A 16,901-nucleotide genomic window follows, 5' to 3' on the forward strand; every position below is an offset into this window, starting at 1 on the left:
GCAGGTTCTTTACCAATGAGCCACCTGGGAAAACAGTTTTCTCTACATGGATCTAAAATTGAAAAAACCACTTTGAAATTGTGAAGCAATCTGAACAATCTTCACACAGGAAGGCTGTCCACTTCCAGTGAGAGGCCTTGGATGTCAGCATTGTTTCTGGAAATCGTGACCAGTGTGTCAGCTGTCAGTAGGGCTAGGTTCCTCTGTATCTCGAGTGCTCAGGCAGAGCCTGACTCTGCTTCTCCTGCAAGCTTATGAGGGCAGGTACCACCGTCAACTAGTCCCCAGGCATTTGCTTTTCTATTCTCCACAGGTGAATTCCACCAAACATTTATTTTGCTTACCTTTTTATTTTATGTTGGAGTTGATTAATGAGGCTTCTCAAGTAGTGCTAGTGGTAAAGAACCCACCAGCCAATGCAGGAGACATAAGAGGCACAGGTTTGATCCCTGCGTCAGGAAGATCCCCTGGAGGAGGGCACAGCAACCCACTCCACTATCCTTGCCTAAAGAATCCCCTGGACAGAGGAGCTACAGTCCAAAGAGTCAGACACCACTGATTGAGTGACCATGCATGCACATGTGATTAATACATTAATATGTTGATTAGTACATTTCTTTTTGAGACACTGGGCTCTTTTGTCAGGAGGAGACCAAAGACTATAGGCAGCCAACCTGTCTAAGCTTCCTGCACCTGGAGCCTATAGATTTGGAGTGCAACGTGAATACACACTCCACTCTCTTCTGAAACTCTAAATACCACCTCTGTGGATCGCTCCCGTACCCCCAACCTTCTCCAGAGCTTCTAGGGAGACAGTGTGTTTCCAGCTTCTAGGGAGACAGTCCCACTGTCTGACCTCTGGCCCCTCAGACTTAGAGATGTTTATAGCCTGAGTCCCTCCTGCCTCGACCCCACCCCATCCTCACATACCATTGACTGCCCCTCAGGTCTACCTCTGTTCATGGAAACATGGCTTTCCTGGACATGTTTCTCCTAGATCTCTCATAACTTATGTACTCTGATGTTCAGTTCAGTTCAGTCTCTCAGTCGTGTCCGAATCTTTGTGACCCCATGGATTACAGCACACCAGGCTTTCCTGTCCATCACCAACTCTGGAGCTTGCTCAAACTGATGTTACAAAATTAATACTTAAATAATATGATGGAAAGTCAATGCATCGTATGTTACATGATAAAGGACACAATAGGGAAGGAAATAAAGATATTTGTATGTAAACACACACATAACACAATAAGGAGGAACTCATCTGCTGACCACAGCCCTTGTCTCTGTAACTGCCTCTCCCACCACCCACTCTGATGCCCCTTTGCCTCCAGCGAGGAGTTCGCTGCCATGATTCTGACCTGGGGCCTCAGGGTTCCATGCTGAAATGTCTGGGTCATGAGCTGTCCTCCTGGGAGGGGTTGCTGTTGTTTTCCATTGACCTTGAGCATGGGGCATGGTGACACTGAGACACCCCACAGGGCCTCCTGGATCCAGACTCCCTCTTCCTCACCTTCCATGTGGATGGATGGAGGGATGGATGGATGGACAGATGGCTGATAGATGAGTACATGAATGGATGGATGGATGGACAGATGGGTGGATGGGTGGATGATAGATGGGTGCAAGAATGAATGGATGGATGATGGATGGATGGACAGATGATGGACAGATGGGTGGGTGGATGAATGATAGATGAACAGATGATTGATGGATGGATGGATGGACGGGTGGATGGATGATAGATGGGTGCATGAATGGCTGATGGATGGATGGATGATGGACTGATGGTGATGGCAGCCCCCAGTCTACTACAGAATCTCAGTACCTCTTTTTGTTCTCTCTCCTTGGTTTCTAAGGGCCCCTCATCTTTGTACAGAATCTCCAGCTTCCCCTGCCACCTCCCCAGCACTTGGCATCTTTCTAAAACTTTATAGAGTTTCCAGGAGCAGGTATTCAAGCTAACAGTCATCCCCAGTGGCCCCTTAAGTCTCCCAAGAAATGGAGAGATGGCTTATCCTCTTGCTGTGGCCTGATGTGCACAAGACTGTGCTCTCAATCCCATTCCCCCACCCTGGAGACAAGGCACCTAGCGGCCACTGGTCCCCGGAGGACAGAAGCCCGGCTCTGTACCAGGTGTGTCAGTGCTATCGAGAGTAAACGCTGAGTCAGAGCCCTGAGGAGAGGAGGCCAGTCCCTGGACAAGGAAGCTGTGTCAGGCCCAGGCAGTAGCAGCACTGAGCGTGGGGCTACGTGCCTTGAGGGGCCGCCCAAGGTCACCAGACCTCCTGCTGCCCTTCCTCAGCTGAGCTCAGATGGCCTGCGGGGCACTCAAGTCTCCCTCTGCCAAACCAGGACCCAGTCCCCAGTCTGCTCACCTGGAGACACCAACTGTGAGTAATAAAAACGCAGAGAGGATGGACTTATGAATCTTCCTTCAGTTAGTCCTTCAGATGAAATGGATTAAAACATTGAAAACAAAATGGTATTAATTTGGATGGGGGTGGGATTGTTAGCCCTTAAAAGGCAAGAACACATTTAGATGATCTTGACTAATGAAAGACGTTTTTTAAAACTTATTGTCTAGATGTGTTCAAATATAATTAGTATGTTACATGGCGTAACTTTAAGGTATAGACTGTGTCCATTTGACACAAGTGCACATCACAAAATGACTCCCACCAGAGTGTCACATATTTACAATTACTTCTTTGCAGTGAGAATGTTTATTATATACTTTCAAGCATATGACAAGTATTGTTAACTCTAGTCACCATGCTCTGCATTAAATCCCACAATTTATGGGCTTCCTAGGTAGTACTAGTGATAAAAAACCTGCCTGTCAGTACAGGAGATATAAGAGCCGCGGCTTTGATCCCTGGGTTGGGAAGAGCCCCTGGAGGAGGGCATGGCAAACCACTCCAGTATTCTTGCCTAGGAAATCTCATGGCCAGAGGAGCCTGGCAGGCTACAGTCCTGGGGTTGCAAAGAGTCGAACACAAGTGGCACGACTTGGTACACACATTCCTCTTTTAACTGGGAGTTTGTATCTTTTGACCAGCATCTCCCTATTCCTCCTGGCACCACCGTTTTACACTTTGACTCTGTTGTGAGTTCGACATGAAGATTCCACATGAAGTGATTCCATACAGCATTTGTCTTTGTGTGTCTTACCTGACTTCACACAGTGCCCTCAAGGTGCACCCACGTTGTACAATGTTGTGAACATGTAGGTTATGGCGTAGAATGAGGAGCCATACATCCTGGGCAACAGTTCTGCTTACTGGAAAGGTTGTGCTTTCCTCCGCTCCATCACGGAGCCACTGCTATCCTGGAGCATTGACCCAAAATCAAAATACAATTACGATGAAACTAATATAACATTGCATGTCAATTATACTTCAATCTGAAAAGCCCAATTATGGAATTGCAGAGTTCTCAGTTAAGGTAATAAGAATCCTGTCAATTAACTAAAAGGGAGCAGAAAAATCATGGCAAATGGCCCCCATCCCATCCAGGATTAAGGTAAAATAATTCCAACTGAAGAACAGGAGCCAGTCTCATCACTCACTTGACATGAGACATGTTGTGTGCTGTGAACTTAGTCGTTTAGTCATATCCAACTCTTTGTAACCCCATGGACTGTAGCCCGCCGGGCTCCTCTATCCATGGAGATTCTCCAGGCAAGAATACTGGAGTGGGTTGCCATGCCCTCCTCCAGGGGATCTTCCCAAACCAGGGATGGAATCCAGGTCTCCCACACTGCAGACAGATTCTTTACCATCTAAGCCAGCAGGGAAGCCCATAAGATAGGTTAACAGGAGAAAAAACTAATTTAATTTTTACACACAGGATCCCATAGAAATATGAGACCCGAAGAAGTGACAAATAGGCAGCTTTTACACCTTTAGACAAAGATATAAATTTGTGAATAATAAACAAATTTGTGAATAACTGACAGAGAAAGAGTTTGGGGCATGGGTAAATTAATGAGAAAGTATCACCATCAGGAAGAAGGAAGTAGGTTTATTTACCCAGCCTTCTTGGCCCTGAATCCAGGTCTCTGGAAGTAAGGGTGCTTTTTCCTCTTATACGGGGAAGTGGAGGGCCCTTCACCCGGGAGATTTATCTCTAAGGCAGACAGAGTGATTCAGTCTCTTTCTTATATCCCCTATTTCTTAAGTAACTTTGACTAAAAAATTCTGGGGCAGCTGCTTGTGCCCCCGACAGCAAAAAGTTCCGGGTTACCACATGGGGGACACGAACCCCCCACAAGGTCCCCACTTCCTACAGGCCCTAGGACCCCTGACTCAGGTAATTTGAGCCTTGGCAGTTGCCATCCGGGCAGCTGGCCACATCCTTGGAAAGTGCCCTCTGAGCTCACTGACCTTTGGTCCAGCCTCTGGGGTCTGATTTTCAGCTGAGACTTGAAGGTAAGGATATGGCTTAAAAGAAATCCTTTACTTAACTCATTGGTTTACTTTTCTAATCTTTACTGTTAGTAATGTAGGTGTGGCTATGTAGACAGGACTGACTAGCTCAAGCCAGAAAGAATTTTCACAAACCTAAAAAAGAGAGAGATTTTTGGTGCTGGATTTTGAGGCTTAATCAGGTTCATGTTTGGGGCAGAACCACATCGTAGGATGCATGTCCGTCACCAGGGGTGCCGTGTCTGCTTGTCTTTCTTTCCGGGATGTCAGAAGCCACGAATGTTAAATGCCTAGCTTCTTTCACCACTTTGGGCTGCAAGGCAACATTACAATTCTATGATTTATTATTCATCTATTGGCCAGAATGATTCTATGAAGAGAAACTTCTTTTATCTGCTATTAGCTATTCAGCAGAACAGTCATATAGAAAAGTCAGGAAGAACCACTTACTCTTTCCCTCCATTTATGATTTCAAACTAAAGAATTGGTTTCTAAGCTTCAGCAAAGACCTTTGTCATAGTCCCCTTCAGCTGTTATAACCATACACCACAGACTAAGCAGGTTACAACAAAAAGGTGTTTTGTCACAGCTCTGGAGGTGGAGGGCCTGGGTGTGGCCGGCCTGGTCTCTCCCGAGGTCTCTCTCCTGGGTGCGCAGGCTGTTCCTCACCCAGCCATCACTCTGTGCAGCAGCCACCCTGGCTTTAATCTCCAGCTCTAACAAGAACACACCCAGGTTGGATAAGGCCACCCTGGCCTCACCTTAACTCAGTCACCCCCTTAAAGTCTTGTTTGCAAATGCAGTCACACACTGAAGCCCTCGCGATTAGGGCTTCAGCATATGAACCTGGTAGGGACGGCACCTGTCTATAAAGGTGACCAGTGAGTGCATGCCTTTGCCACAGGGACAGAGCACCACAAACTCGGCCACTTGAGAGGACGCACACTATTCATCTGATGATTTTGGGAGTGAGAGCTCCAAGCAGGCATCTCAGGGCACTGGCTCGGGACTCATGCTTTCTGTCAGCAGAATTCAGCCCCTCTGACCGTGGGCCAAGGTCTGCGTCCCTGCACTATCAGCTGGGGGTCCTTCTCAGCTCCCTGGGAGCATCCCTGGGCTCCTGTCCCCTCCCACTTTAGTCAGTGGTGGCCTGGGCGTCCCTCTGGCCTCTTGAGCTACTGCATTCCTCAACTGGCTTTTCCATGCCTCCGGCTCTCTTCTACCCGTCCTTGGGGGTCATGTTAGCCCCTCTGCGTCAGATAATCCAGGACGAGCCTATGGCCTTCATATCCTTAACCCTAATTCCATCTGCAAAGTCCCTTCACCAGACAGTGGAAGGAGCAGAAATTAAGGCTTGGATACCTTTGAGGCTATTATTCTACCTAACACAATATGTATTTTAAAAAGAAATATATCAAAATAATAACAACTCATGCAATAGGTTTTTTTTTTCTATTTTAAATTTTAAATTTTATGTAACATATATGTTTCCATTCATAATGAAAAGAGTAATTCTTTTTTTTAATTTATTTTTGGTCACAGTAGTCTTCGTTGCTGTGCACAGGCTTTCTCTAGCTATGGCGAGCAGGGGCTCCTCTTTAGGTGCTGTGTGCAGGCTTATCACGGTAGTGGCTTCTTTTGTTGCAAAGCACAGGCTCTAGAGCACATGGGCTTCAGTAGCTGCAAGTGAGCTTAGTTGCCTCGTAGTATGTCGAGTCTTCCTGGACCAGGGATTGAACTTGAGTCCCATGAGTTGGCAGGTGGATTCTTAACCACTGGACCACCAGGGATATCCTAGTAGTTCTTTTTTATAACTGAAGTGTAACTGATTTACAATGTGTTAATTTCTTCTGCACAGCAAAGTGATTCTGTTAAGCATATGTATACATACTTTTTTTTTTTTTCATATAAGAGGTAATTCTTAATGAAGGAATGTGGAATTACCAGGCAGCCTTTGGCTGCATTCCTGAGCAAGTATTGTTGTTCAAGGGGCTCTGAGCAGCCTCACTTGTGTGAGGGTGTTAACATTCCTTCCTAATAAATCCTTGATTCATTTACAAATTAAAAGAGAAAAGTTTGTAGAAGACCTACAGTGAAAGGCCCCATTAGAAGCTTTGTTCTCTTCCCTCCACCCTCCTGAAACCCACCATAATCTCAGGACTTTTGTCCAAACTCTACCTTCTCTGACCCTTTGCAAACACAGCTGCCCTCAGTCTCCATTCTGAATGGCTGGACTTGCTCTGAGGTCAGGAACCCCTTAATGACACGCCTAGATGTGGTGAGCACTAGCCTCCCACCAGCTCCCTGGAGGGGCTGCACCAGCCCCCAACTCAATTTCCGGTAACTGTTTATAGGCTCATCTTCAGGAAGAAGATGGCAGGAAGAGAAGGCAGCTTCTCCTGCCTTTCATTTCTTTTAAACTTTTTATTTTGCACTGGGGTATAGTGGATTAAAAATGTGATAGTTTCAGGTGAACAGCAAAGGGACTTAGTCACACATACACATGTATCTATTCTCCCCAGACTCCCCTCCCATCCAGGCTGCCACATAACATTGAGCAGAGTTCCAGGTGCTATACAGTATGCCCTTGTTGGTCATCCATTCTAAATATGGCAGTGTGTACATTTCCGGAGAAGGCAACAGCAACCCGCTCCAGTACTCTTGCCTGGAAAATCCCATGGGTGGAGGAGCCTGCCTGGTAGGCTGCATGGTACGACTGAGCGACTTCACTTTCACTTTTCACTTTCATGTGTTGGAGAAGGAAATGGCAACCCACTCCAGTGTTCTTGCCTGGAGAAACCCAGGGATGGGGGAGCCTGGTGGGCTGCCGTCTATGGGGTCGCACAGAGTCGGACGCAACTGAAGCGACTTAGCAGCAGCAGCAGCAGCAGTATACATTTCCATTCCAAATTCCCTAACTATCCTGGAAGGACCCTTTCACTTTATTCAAGAGTCAGAATGAGTTAACAAGTATAGGGTATTCAGCCGAGCACATGTGAAACCAAGTATCCAGTGACTGTAAGATTCTGACTATTGCCAGTGTCCCTAGTGGCAGCAGACAGCACCTCTGGAATCACAGTAGCCAGCTATCCTAGGAAATAGTGGCAGCTCCTCCAGTCTTTCTCATTTCATGCATTTAACACTCTTTCAACAGAACAGCAAAAACAAACAACCTGATTCTAAGTCGGACAAAGAATTTAAATAGACATTCTCCAGAGGAAACACACAAATGACCAATGAGCACATTTGGGGGGAATGAAACTCAAAAGCACAATGAGATGTCACCTCACACTCTTTAAGATGGCTACTATTAAATTAAAAAATAAAAAAATAGAAAAACAACAGAGAATAAATAACAAGTGTTGGTAAAGATGAAAAGAAACCAGAAACCTCATATACCACCAGTGGGGATGTAAAAGTGCAGCCACTGTGAGCAACGGGATGGCAAATCCTCAGAAGAGTGAGCTCATAAAAGGTCCAGCAATCCCACTTTTGAGTATTCACCCAAAAGAACTGAAAGCAGGATATTGAAGAAATATTTGTACACCCATGTTCATAGCAGCTTCATTCTCAACAGTTAAAAGTTGGAAGGGTCCATGCATGAATCAATGAATAAAATTCAGTCCTCATCAGCTTGTTTTTTTACAAACAGTTCTGTTGTTATTTTTACTGGGAATGTGTTAAATCTCTGATATTGAGATTTTCTATACAATTGTTTTTCCACTTATTTACGTCTTTTCTTTTTTTTCCTCTGCACCTCTCGGGAATGAAAATTTTCATTTATTTTTATGAATAAAGATTTATAGTGACTTCCCTGATAGTCCAGTGATGAAGACTTCACCTTTGATGTGGGTTCGAGTTCAATCTCTGGTCAGAGAACTAAGATTTCGCATGCCTCTCAGCCAAAAGAAAAAGACAAAATATGAAACAACAGCAATATTGTAACAAATTCAATAGACATCTTTAAAAAGGTCCACATAAAAAAATTTATATCTTATAGACTCTTTGTGAAACTCTATACCTGTGTTTGTATACATACTATATTTATATGTATATTTATATTTGGATTTTTCTTTTCTGCTGTTGTAAACAAGATCCTTTCTACCCTCATATCTTCATCTGTTGAGCTTGTACATGAACAATGTTCATGTTTTACATAATAAATTGGTACTCAGCCAAAAATAAATAAATAAATGAAATGCAGTGCTTCCTGAGGGTGAATTCACTCTCAGAAAGGAAGGAAATTCTGACACCCGCTACAACATGGATGGATCTTGAGGACATTATGGCAGGTCCTCAATGGACAAGCACTGTCTGATTTCCCCTTGTGTGAGGTCCTTGGAGGAGTCAGATCCACAGAGACAGAGCATAGAATAGCGGAGGCTGGGGACAGGGGAGGGGATGAGGAATTAGTGTTCAATGAGTGGGTTCACTTTGGGAAGATAAGACATTCTGGAGATGGTGGTGATGGTTGCACAACAATGAGCTTGCACCTACAAGTGGATAAAACGGTATAAGTGTCATGTTATGAATATTGAACCACAATTTTTCAAAAACCTCCTCTATTCTCTGCCCATAGGGACCGCCGTCTCATCCCCAGACCCCATGGCCCTGACCACGGCGGGGACACAGCCCTCACTAGGGGAGGTGGCGGGGATCCCCCTGCCGGCCACCACTGTGGACAACTGGCACCAGATCCAGGGCTTCGAGGCCCAGTCGGACGACCTCCTCATCTGTACCTACCCTAAGTCAGGTAGCTGTGGGCTGGGTCGCCAGGCTCCCTCGGGATCACAGTCTCTGGAGGGATGCCTGTGCGGGTCAGAGGGCCCTGCTCTCCTGCCCCAAGGACAGGCTCCTGGGGGACCTTGAGCCCCTGGGTTCATGGGCTTACAGCTTTGGGGGCCCACCTGCAGGGCTGTGGGCCCTTGGGTGGGGGAGAGGTTGACCTGAACACCCGTCAGTCTACCAGGGTGCAGGAGGCAGTTGTCTGACCAGTTCCTGCCTCTCATCTCTCCATCTGGCCACAGGGACCACGTGGATCCAGGAAATTGTGGACTTGATTGAGCAGAGCGGGGATGTGGACAAGTGTCAGCGGGCGGCCATCCAACACCGCCACCCATTCCTCGAGTGGGCCCGGCCGCCCCAGCCCTCCGGTGAATGCTCCTCCCCGCTGCCCCACCCCCGGCCAGGGCTCTGGTTACGACTAGTGACCCTGCATTGACCAATAGGTCATCTCCCAGAGCCCAAGGTCAGCTGCCAGCTCCTCCTGGGGGTTTGGACACAGGTGCCAGGACATGTGTCCTCATCACAGTATCATCTGGTCGGTTTAAGGATGTGGAGGTATTTGCATCAGGGTCTGATTCCCACACAGGAGCAGCTGCTTCTAGGGAGAAGGTCGTGCCTTCTTGATCTCAGGGACACACTCTCCCCCCACCCATAACGCATTGATCACACAGAGGAATGTGCTGGGTTGGTGTCTCCAGGGAGCGAGTAGGAGTCAGGACCCATAGGCCATCAGGGTCATGGTTCTCAAAGAGGAAGGAAACAGCCAGCACACTGGGCAGGTCAGTGGGGATGGGGGCCTGTGCTCTGGTACCCCTCTCCCTTGGAACTCAGCTCCTCATCCCCAAACTGAGCTCCTGCAGCTGCAGAGTGTGTGCGCCACCCACAGGTAAAGGTCATGGTCCCCCCACAAAAGCCCCCAAGAGCAGAAAGGTAGGCGGGTGACCGACACTCTGGATAGAGCCCTGGACAGAAGTCCCCCTGTGATGCTTGTGGGACAAGGTCCTCCTCTCGACTTCTTTAAAGGTGTGGAGAAGGCCAGAGCGATGCCCCGGCCCCGGGTGCTGAGGACCCACCTCCCCGCCCAGCTGCTGCCTCCATCCTTCTGGGAAAGCAACTGCAAGGTACCAACATCTCAGGACAGAGGGGGCGAATGCTCCAACCCCAAACATCCTCCGTCATGTGTGCTTCTCCACCTCCCCGGCTGAGGATCCAGGGTCATGGTTGAGATGAAACCCACGGGATGCTTGGTGGAGACAGCAGAGGTACTGAGCGAAGGAACAATAGAGCCCGTGAGGCCTAGAACATATCCACCCTGTTACCATGAAGCTGACCTCCAGGGAGAACAGGATGAAGGCATTCGGGGGCCATCACAGCTTCTGTCTGTCGGGAGGTCCTGGTTTCTGGATAAAGATTGTTCTAGGAGATCAAGGGGGCCACGAGGAATCAGCTGCCTTGTGGGGAGGAGCCAGGAAGGAAGGCGGGGACCCTGGGGAGTGTGAGCGGCACAGGCCAGGTGAGCAGCAGGCACAGGCCCCCTGGGACAGCTCAGCGTTGGTGACCCTGTGAAAACCACCCTCTATGCCACTTCACCCCCTCTCTGCACTCTTTCCTTCAAGTTCCTCTATGTTGCTCGAAATGTAAAGGACTGTCTGGTTTCCTACTACCACTTCCAGAGGATGAACCGGACACTTCCCGACCCGGGCACCTGGGACCAGTACTTTGAAACCTTCATCAGTGGAAAAGGTAGGGGGCCCCCTCCCATCTCTCCACCACCACGGCCATGAGGCTCAGCCAGGTCCCCACACACCACATGACCCCCCAGGACACTGAGTCCTCCCATGGCCACAGCAGACAACCCCACCAGATCCGGAAGCTTTTATTCCTGGCCACCTGACTGGCAGGGTCTCCCCTTTCCAAAAGCATCCCTGTCCCGTCATAAGGGCATTGTGATGACAGATAATATATGTGAAGCCGCATTGGTAGGCAGGTTGAGATAAACTCCCCTGAGGCTGCCCCATTCCGCCTCATCTGCCACGTCAAACAGGTCACAACTCACGGATGTATCTGGCTGGTAATCTGTTTCCCTCTCTCTCCAATGCGCTTGAGGTCAATCACATCCCTGAGGATTGGAAGGCTTTGCAGGGCCCTGCACGGGCTCTCTGCTGTGTTCTCTGTGTCTTACAGTCGCGTGGGGGTCCTGGTTCGAGCATGTGAGAGGCTGGTGGGAGCTGAGAAACAATGTCCGGATGCTCTTTCTCTTCTATGAGGACATCAAGAGGGTGAGTAGAGGCCATGTGGGTAGAGATCACGTCAGACCCAGCTCTGAGAGACCCTGGGCTGCTTCCACGCTGCATGTCTTGCAAGGGAACAAGTGTGACCTTCTGACATGATGCGCCCTTCCATTGCCATGTTACCCTCCCCACAGGACCCAAAGCAGGAAATTCAGAAGGTGATGAAGTTCATGGAGAAGAACTTGGATGGAGCCGTGCTGGACACCATTGTCCAGGAGACGACATTTGAGAAGATGAAGGCAAACCCCATGACCAACCGTTCCACGGCTCCCAAGACCATCCTGGACCAGTCCATCTCCCCCTTCATGAGGAAAGGTGGGTGGGCTGCACAGACTGCACAGAGATGGGTGTAAACCAAGTATTCTATCTGCCCAGTAGCATGGCGCCTGCCCTGCTGATAGGAGGGCGCTGGGCTTTACCAGTCCCAGGACAGTGCATCGTGCATCATGCCTGCTGCTGGAGGCCCTCAGAGAGGAGAGCTCACTGGTCCTTCAGGGGCTGGTCCAGACATCCTGGGGACGCCTGGCCTGAGGCCTGGGATCCCAGCAGTAGCAAGGTCTGGGTCTTTGCTCCGAGGTTCTACACACACAAGATGAGGGCTTTTCTCCACCAACCAGCTTCCTGCCTCACTGCCCGTTGCTCCTTCTTCCTGCTTCGCAGTCTCTGCTCATCAGCCAGTCTCATCATGGCTGAACAGCATGACTTTCAATGGCAACTACTGCTCAGACCTACCTCCTTCCGTCATACTTCTTCATTCCAGTTCCTAAGAGAGGGATCCTAATTGGCCCAGCTCATGTTTTTTATGGGGGCTTCCTAGGAGGCTCAGCAGGAAAGAACCCACCTGCAGGAGACCTGGGTTCAATCTCTGGGTCAGGAAGATCCCCTGGAGAAGGGAATGGCAACCCACTCCAGCATTCTTGCCTGGAGTATCCCCATGGACAGAGGAGCCTGGCAGGCTACAGTCCATGGGGTCATAAGAGTCGAACATGACTTAGCAATTGAACAACAGCAATGCCACAATATTTTCAAAGGGAAAAAATAAAAGCCTTTATCACTGTTTAATTTTAAAAGTAATATATGTGATTATAAAAACATAAATTCGCATTTTAAAAGTTCTCTTTACCAAAACCCTGCTCCCCAAAGCCCCTCTGTAGCAGTTTTATCGACACAGTCTCAGCTGTGGGGGCCATTGCTCTGCAACTTCTTTTCTTCTTTCTTCACCCAACTGGATTTCTTTTGCTGCATTTTCCAGTCTACAACAGCTTCCCTATTACTGAAACAAGCCAAGCAAATCCGCTTCTCTCCCTGGGTAGTCTCGGGTAAGGATCTGGTGAGCTGCCCGGCTCTCCACAGCCCCTCCCCTCAGCTCTGCAGAAATACAGGCACCACGGTGAGAGCCAACCCCACAAAATTCAGGCAAGTCCCCCACACACATTCCTCACTAGAGTCTCAAATGCACCACAAGGGCAGGGCACAGTGCAACCATGAAGCTCTCTTTAGGGGCTCATGTCCAGATGCATCATAACTCATCAACTCTTCCCCAGGAGTCAGACTCTCAGCTCTGGCTGTTTTCAGTCCTTGTCTTTGTGAATCACACTCCAGCAAACTGCTCTGTGCCTATGTTCTCACATCCTGATACTCTTCCTTCTCTTGCATAATTTCCCAGAAGAGGCACTGGTGGGGCAAAGAGTATTTCCCTCTTTTGAAGTTATTTTCATAGTTACTGTTGGGTGAAAAAGAGTACCTCATTCATATTTTTCCCCCAAATCTTTTTCCTTTGGGCTGGAACTTACCTCCAGTGAACTGCAGCATACAATTAATAAGACTTGATAGATGAGTGCACACACGCAACCAGCACCCTAATCAAGCCTTAAACATCTTCCTCCCCACAAAGTCGCTTCTCCTGCCCCTCTCCAGGCCCTCTGCCCCGGGAGACGCTCCCTGTGCTTGTCCCTATCCCCACACCCATTGTGCCTGATCCTAGGCTCCCTTGAACAAATCAGGCAGCAGACTGTCTTGTATCTGGAGTCTTTTACTCAGTGGACATTTGGAGATTCTCCCAAGTGGCCGAGTGTTAGAAGCGCATGCTTTCTGACTTCTCTGTGGTCGCCCTTCATGTGAACAGACCTCAGGTGGGGCCCAGTTGCAGCTCCTTTGGGTCGATCGTCCTCTGATTTAGGGGCTCTGACCTCTGATCAGGTGCTCTGGGGCGCATCTCAGCCAAGAGCAGCAAGAAGAGGGGTACCGCCGGGGACGTGGATGAGGCATTATGCAGGCACGCATCCCTTCTTCACTTGGGTCAGCAGGACTCCCAAGCAGTGATGCTCATCTGGGCTTTCCCCTTCCAGGAATCGTGGGGGATTGGAAAAACCACTTCACGGTGGCTCAGAATGAGAGATTTGATGAAATCTACAGGCAAAAGATGGAAGGAACCTCAATCAACTTTTGCACGGAGCTCTGAGTCAAATAGCAATAAAGAGGCAGCTATCAGGATACAGCCTCATCCTTCATCCTGACCCAAGAGCCTCGGAAAGCAGGCTGTCTACCAACTCTGTGCTCATCTCAACCATTCTTTCCAAAGTAAGAAACTAGATGGATTTATAACTAAGTCAAATACAAGACTTGAATACTGCAAGGACTTTTAAATTTTCCATTATTCTGGAAAGTGCATCCTAGTTCTCTAGTCTGTGACATAATTATATCTTCAGTGTCCGTATGCAAATAGTTGGCTACATCTCTATTGAGAGTATGAAAACTCTGACGTCAGAAACTCCAGCTGTGCTTGGTCCCAGGTCCCACCTGGTCTCTGCGGGAAGGGACACTTGGAGGATGGGGCCAGTGCGCAGTCCTGAGGGTTCACGTTCTGATGTCCTTCCCTGGGACAAAGGGGAAGGGGCAAAGGGGAGGGACCAGATACTAATGCCTGACCTGAAGAGTCCTGGTGCTGAGTTGCCTAGGAAACATAAAGCTCAGGCAGTGAATTTTAATGGAAGAGGGACCTAGGAGACAGGGGAGTGGCATCAAGTGTCAGCCCAGACACGGTAGTCGGATTTGGAGGCACCAGAGTCTCACTCCAAGAGCCGGGCCCTCCGGGGACCCCGTCAGCAGCTGGGCCCTTCTCGCTCCCACATTAGCTCTGCTGCTCTGTCCACACTCAGCAATTCACTTGTCTGTACCCACACTAAATCGTAAAGTCTTTTGTGTCTGGTCTCACATCTTAGTCAACATTCACTCCAGCACTTAAGGCAGCACCTGGCCTGGAATGTGTGTGCAGAAAGTACTTGAGGGCCAGTGGATGGCATGAGGGTGAATGACCACAGGAAAATAGGTACATGGCAGGTCACCAGTTTCCAGCTTCCAGAGAAGTTGGAACTAAAAGCCCCAACTTTCAGAGAAGGCAATGGCACCCCACTCCAGTATTCTTGCCTGGAAAATGCTATGGACAGAAGAGCCTAGTGGGCTGCAGTCCATGGGGGTCTTGAAGAGTCAGACACGACTGAGCAACTTCTCTTTCACTTTTCACTTTCATGCATTGGAGAAGGAAATGGCAACCCACTCCAGTGTTCTTGCCTGGAGAATCCCAGGGACGGGGGAGCCTGGTGGGCTGCTGTCTATGGGGTCACACAGAGTCGGACACGACTGAAGTAACTTAGCAGCAGCAGCAGCACTGAAGAGTCAGAAAAGAAAGTAAAAAATACCTGGAAACAGATGACAACAAAAATACAACAACCCAAAACCTATGGGACGCAGCAAATGTAGTTCTAAGAGGGACGCTTATAGCAATACAAGTTTACCTCAAGAAAAGAGAAAAATGCAAAATAAACAATCTAAACTTACACCTAAAGCAACTAGAAAAAGAACTACGAGCAGATAAGATGGTTAGATGGCATCTCCAATTCTATGGACTTGAGTTTGAGCAAACTCCAGGAGATAAAGAAGGACACGCGAGCCTGGCGTGCTGCAGTCCATGGGGTCACAAAGTCAGACACAACCCAACAACAGCAGCAACTGAGTTTTAATCATGGGTACATAAACTTCAAAGTAGCGGCTTTTTATTACATTAAAAAGTTGTCTCTATCCCCCACAGATTGAGATTTTAGATTATAAATTTTATGCTGTTTGGTTCCACATCTTACTCCCCTTTGTGGAGATTATTGATAACTCCAGAGGACCCCCCAGCCCTCAGCCGGATGAGTTTGTAACAGTTCAGATCTCTTCAGGTTTACTTCAGGTACAATCAGGGAACCTTCAATACCGAAGTGTTTCTGTATCTAAACAGTGGTGGATTCAGAATGAACAATGATACACAGTTGGTTTAAAGACAGAGACGCAGAACCTATTTGCTCACCTCTGTCAATTGCATGACTCCTTGGAATTTTTGCTTGTATTCTGATTTTAAAATGGTAAAATTTAAATGGATGTGAATTGTGATATATAAAATTTTCGTTTAGTGAGTTCAAAGTTTTGTTCACACAGAAAATAGTTTACTGATTTTGAATAACTTTAAAATTGAAATTTACTTTTCTAATAGTCAGTTATTTGCTTTAAAACTCAAGAATGAATCAAGAAAATGAAACATTACATCAGTGCTATGATTTAGTCACTGTCTGAATTGAACTTTTTCTGGACACTTTCGTTTTAGTAAAAAAGACTTGTGATTTCTTTTTAACTGGAATGAGTCTATATACAGAGTGGAATAAAAGTTTGACTATGTTTTCTTACTGATGTTTTATTATTTGTTTCTACACATGATTAATACAGAAAATAATTATTTATATATGGGAAGAAAGTGATTTTTTAAAAAAAATGATTTGTTCCAGAGTTAGATACAGTCCAACCCATCAACTGCATTGTGGTTTGTTTGTTAAGTTACACTCTCCTATTCCTCGACAACTAGGAACCAAGCCCATGGACTTCAGTCTTAGTGAATCAGAGGGTCTAAAAATCTGTTCTGGGAGATTAGATGACCTGGGCATGCACATGTGCTACGTCACTTCAGTCACATCAGACTCTGTGCCCATGGACTGTACTCCACCAGGCTCCTCTGTCCATGGGATTCTCCAGGCAAGAATACTAGAGTGGGTTGCCACGCCTTCCTCTAGGAGACCTTCCCCACCCAGGAATCAAACCCATGTCTCTTAGGTCTCCTGCATTGGTAGGCAAGTTCTTTACCACTGAGCCACCTGGGAAGTCCTTAGATGGGCTGCAGGTTTTTAAAATACCTGCAAATCACCTCTATATCCACCCTTCCAACAACCCCAGGGAAACCCCATGCTGACTGGAGCACATTCTAACCAAGGTCCTAACAGAATGCAGACTTTCAGGTAAAAACACAATGTCTGTAATTGGACCAGCTCTCAATGGCTCACTAGGGGGAGCTCACAGGAACAGA

General features: G+C 47.7%; 1 protein-coding gene across 2 annotated transcripts; it reads left to right on the forward strand.

Moving 5' to 3' along the window:
• The first annotated feature begins 2,206 nt into the window (after nucleotides 1–2,206).
• Nucleotides 2,207–16,230, forward strand: SULT1C2 (sulfotransferase family 1C member 2). 2 transcript variants are annotated; one of them, XM_004005921.6, is made up of 8 exons: nucleotides 2,207–2,396; nucleotides 9,013–9,186; nucleotides 9,461–9,586; nucleotides 10,242–10,339; nucleotides 10,835–10,961; nucleotides 11,403–11,497; nucleotides 11,644–11,824; nucleotides 13,858–16,230. In XM_004005921.6, exons 2-8 carry the CDS (start codon nucleotides 9,039–9,041, stop codon nucleotides 13,968–13,970), a joined length of 888 nt encoding a protein of 295 aa, XP_004005970.2. In that variant the 5' UTR covers nucleotides 2,207–2,396; nucleotides 9,013–9,038; the 3' UTR covers nucleotides 13,971–16,230. The 2 variants fall into 2 exon arrangements, with proteins under 2 accessions (XP_004005970.2, XP_060269858.1); XM_060413875.1 differs by lacking the exon at nucleotides 2,207–2,396 and adding an exon at nucleotides 4,404–4,436.
• Nucleotides 16,231–16,901: the final 671 nt, after the last annotated feature.

The sequence above is a fragment of the Ovis aries genome, chromosome 3 (genome assembly GCF_016772045.2).
Source record: "Ovis aries strain OAR_USU_Benz2616 breed Rambouillet chromosome 3, ARS-UI_Ramb_v3.0, whole genome shotgun sequence".
Taxonomy (NCBI): domain Eukaryota; kingdom Metazoa; phylum Chordata; class Mammalia; order Artiodactyla; family Bovidae; genus Ovis; species Ovis aries.

Bases quoted from the DNA above. Each gene is read 5' to 3' on its own strand.
- SULT1C2 (XM_004005921.6), top strand. From the start codon at position 9,039: ATGGCCCTGACCACGGCGGGGACACAGCCCTCACTAGGGGAGGTGGCG. The intron at 9,587-10,241 runs GTGAATGCTCCT...ACTTCTTTAAAG, and splicing joins CCGGCCGCCCCAGCCCTCCG to GTGTGGAGAAGGCCAGAGCG. The intron at 10,340-10,834 runs GTACCAACATCT...CTTTCCTTCAAG, and splicing joins TCTGGGAAAGCAACTGCAAG to TTCCTCTATGTTGCTCGAAA.